Source organism: Notothenia coriiceps, unplaced genomic scaffold, assembly GCF_000735185.1.
Source record: "Notothenia coriiceps isolate Sejong01 unplaced genomic scaffold, NC01 NC01_scaffold00000437, whole genome shotgun sequence".
Taxonomy (NCBI): Eukaryota; Metazoa; Chordata; class Actinopteri; order Perciformes; family Nototheniidae; genus Notothenia; species Notothenia coriiceps.
Window position 1 is genome coordinate 1 of NW_011333138.1, and position 2,956 is coordinate 2,956.

A 2,956-nucleotide genomic window follows, 5' to 3' on the forward strand; every position below is an offset into this window, starting at 1 on the left:
GAGCTAACTTTCATACTGCAGATCTACAAGTTTTGATCATGTCAGAGCCAGGCTAAATCTTACTTACAGTAGTTTGTATACTATAAGGATTGTTACTTACAAGTCTCAATATCAGCAATAGCCAGTTTGCCAGATGCGTGGAAATGGATTCTGATGAATTTACCCTGTTTGGAATGACATAATCATTAATGTCCCTCCACATGTGCAATATGTAAAAAGTATCCTCTCGTGTGTTGAAACTGTTCCATACTTACAAAACGAGAAGAGTTGTCATTCCTCACAGTTTTGGCGTTACCATAAGCCTCAAGCAGGGGATTGGCTGCAATAATCTGATCCTCAAGTGAACCCTATAAATCAAGTTTGGAACTGCTATCAGGACATTTCTTAATCCCTGGAAAAATGATATAGGTAAAGAATCTTGATTTGTAATCATCATGAGTTACATACCTTTGATGTGTCTCTCTGCTTGCCTCCACAAACTGAGATGGTTGCAAAGTACTGGATGACACACTTGGTGTTCACAGTCTTTCCAGCACCAGATTCTCCACATCCGCATCATTTTTTAATTTCATTAGGCAAATAGTTTTACGTAGATCATCCATGCTGCATAACGCTCTTTGAGGTTATACAGCACAGAGGCTTCATTGAGATGGGTCATCATGGCCATGTCCTCAATCTTGTCATACTTGGGAGGGTTCATTGGGCTCACATCCTCTTCTTTCACTACCCTCTCCTAGAACAGGAAATGTGTTACAATGAGAACTGATCAAATGTAATTCCTTGTACACACTGATTTAATGATACGTACATCCTCAGTTCCCAGTATTTTGACAGTGGCTTTGCCACCATCTTTCTTGAGGATTGTTGCCTTCAAGTACAGCTCCTTGCTATCAGCCACATAGCAGGCACTCTTGGCATCAAATGGTGCGCTTTGAGCCTCAATTCTTTCCCTCTCTGGCTTACGAAGGTAAATGGCAGCTTTGCCATAAGTGGCCATCTCTGCGTCGGTACTCATGGTGGCAGTTTATTTCTGTGAAGTACACACAAGTATGATAAATCTTATTAATCTTACTTATTGTAATGTTTTCAATCAATTTGATTGAACAGCCCAGAATGTCTGTCATCAAAGAAAAATAAACATATCCCCATTAAATTGAATTCTCCTTGAAATTGAAATGGAGGGATTCAAATCAAATTCTCGTTAAATCGTCACACAAATGTGCACAGCACCACACTCAGTGAAATGTAGTCTTTGAATTTAACCCAGAATTAGAAGCAGTGGGCAGATACTATACAGGGCCCAGGAAGCCGTGTGGGGGTCAGCTGCTTTGTTCTCAAAGGAAGGAAATAAAATGAAATGTGGAATGGTAACAGTCCACACTTAAATTATTTTCTTGTGTACCACTACCAGAACACATTCCAGTATGGAGTTAAAAGTAATTAGCTCATTAAAACGTTTTTCTAACTTAGATTGACGGAATAAAATATATTTACAAATGTAATGTAGTAATATGTTCATACCTGTTCCACTCTTCGTGAGAAAAGACAGAAATATTCCACAATCCTGTTGAGAAGATATCATATTGGTCTTAAATCAACAAAATTGTTCATGATATTTTTTACAATGAGTTTATATTTTAAATAAATTGAGCAAATACAGAATGCATTGAAATGCTATACAGCAGAAGATAAGCCTACCACAAGCTGAAGTCTCCGATTGTCTTCCACCACACTGTCCCTTGTCCTGTTGGGCCCCCTTATATACGATCTGGCTTGCTTACGCAGCAAAGTTAAATATGGGCCCTTGCCAAATGTGGTGTGGACAACAGGCATCGATTGGAACAGGTGTTGCCAGTACCTCTTGTATTTTGGATTTCATCCAGTAGGGCTAGTAACTCAACTGTAAGACTCCTTCTAACATTTTCTTTCATACAGCTTTTGAAACCTATTTTTCTTAAAAATCATATTAACATATAACCTGTAATTTTAGAAAAAACTATTTCTATAACTGACCCCTGACCATCTTTTAGTTTACACTATATCATCATATAATTATTTCAAGCCACATTTTTCAGTTGTCTGATGAAAAAATGGTGGAACAAGAAACTTTCATTTTAATTAATACACATGTTTTATAAAGGTTTCTTTGATTTTTTAAATGTCATTGTTCATCTTGAAACAAAGTTTGATTAATTTTACTATGGAGCAGTTTAGCGTCCAAAAGTAAATGGTCTAATTGCATAATTAAGTGCTTCAGTAAAATAAAAAGAGAAATAAAACACACACATTTGTTTACATGTATTTGTATACATTTATGATAAATAACAATTCTACGGATTAAATTATTCACATATTCATTTAACTATTTATAATTGTATATATGTATCTTTACTTAAAATACAACATAATTGTTTATGTACTCATTTATTAAAGCAATGAATTATATAATTATATAAGTACATGTTAAATAAATTGCCACTTAAAACCCTTAAAACTTTTTTATCATTTCCGGCCCATCTTAAATACTGGGCTAACTAGGGTCAAATAGGTTTACTGAAATAGTTGTAGTCTAAATAGTCAATGAAAGCAAAGAAAAATGTTGGTGTGAAAATCACAAAACTATAACATAGAATTAGAAGAATAGAATTGGGAGGGATGAAACCCTCTTTAATGGTCACACATGCAGAGCACACAGCACACACAGTGACATTTGTTCTCTGCATTTAACCCATCCTAGTACCAGGAGTCTAGTAGGAGCAGTGGGCAGCTATTGCACTGCGCCCGGGGAGCAATGGGAGTGAGCGGGGAAGGGGGGTGTCCGGTGCCTTGCTCAAGGGCACCACGGCAGGGCAGGATGTGAACTGAGACCTCTCCAAGTAGCAGTCCACACTCCATATTTTAGGTCTGGTCGGTGAGACTTGAACCGGCGACCCTACAGCTCCCAGTCCAAGCCCCT

General features: G+C 37.3%; 1 protein-coding gene across 1 annotated transcript; it reads right to left on the minus strand.

Moving 5' to 3' along the window:
• Window positions 1-556: 556 nt before the first annotated feature.
• Window positions 557-1,734, minus strand: LOC104953043 (myosin-1-like). The gene is made up of 4 exons (XM_010779965.1): window positions 1,699-1,734; window positions 1,522-1,564; window positions 809-1,030; window positions 557-733 (listed from the first exon to the last, which is right to left on the minus strand). The coding sequence occupies exons 3-4, from the start codon at window positions 1,013-1,015 to the stop codon at window positions 572-574; spliced, it is 369 nt and encodes a 122-aa protein (XP_010778267.1). The 5' UTR covers window positions 1,016-1,030; window positions 1,522-1,564; window positions 1,699-1,734; the 3' UTR covers window positions 557-571.
• Between the last annotated feature and the right edge of the window lie 1,222 nt (window positions 1,735-2,956).

Excerpts from the sequence above, each read along its gene's own strand:
- LOC104953043 (XM_010779965.1), bottom strand. The coding sequence starts at position 1,015 with ATGAGTACCGACGCAGAGATGGCCACTTATGGCAAAGCTGCCATTTAC. Across the intron at positions 734-808 it reads AAATACTGGGAACTGAGGAT|GAGAGGGTAGTGAAAGAAGA; the intron begins GTACGTATCATT and ends TTCCTGTTCTAG.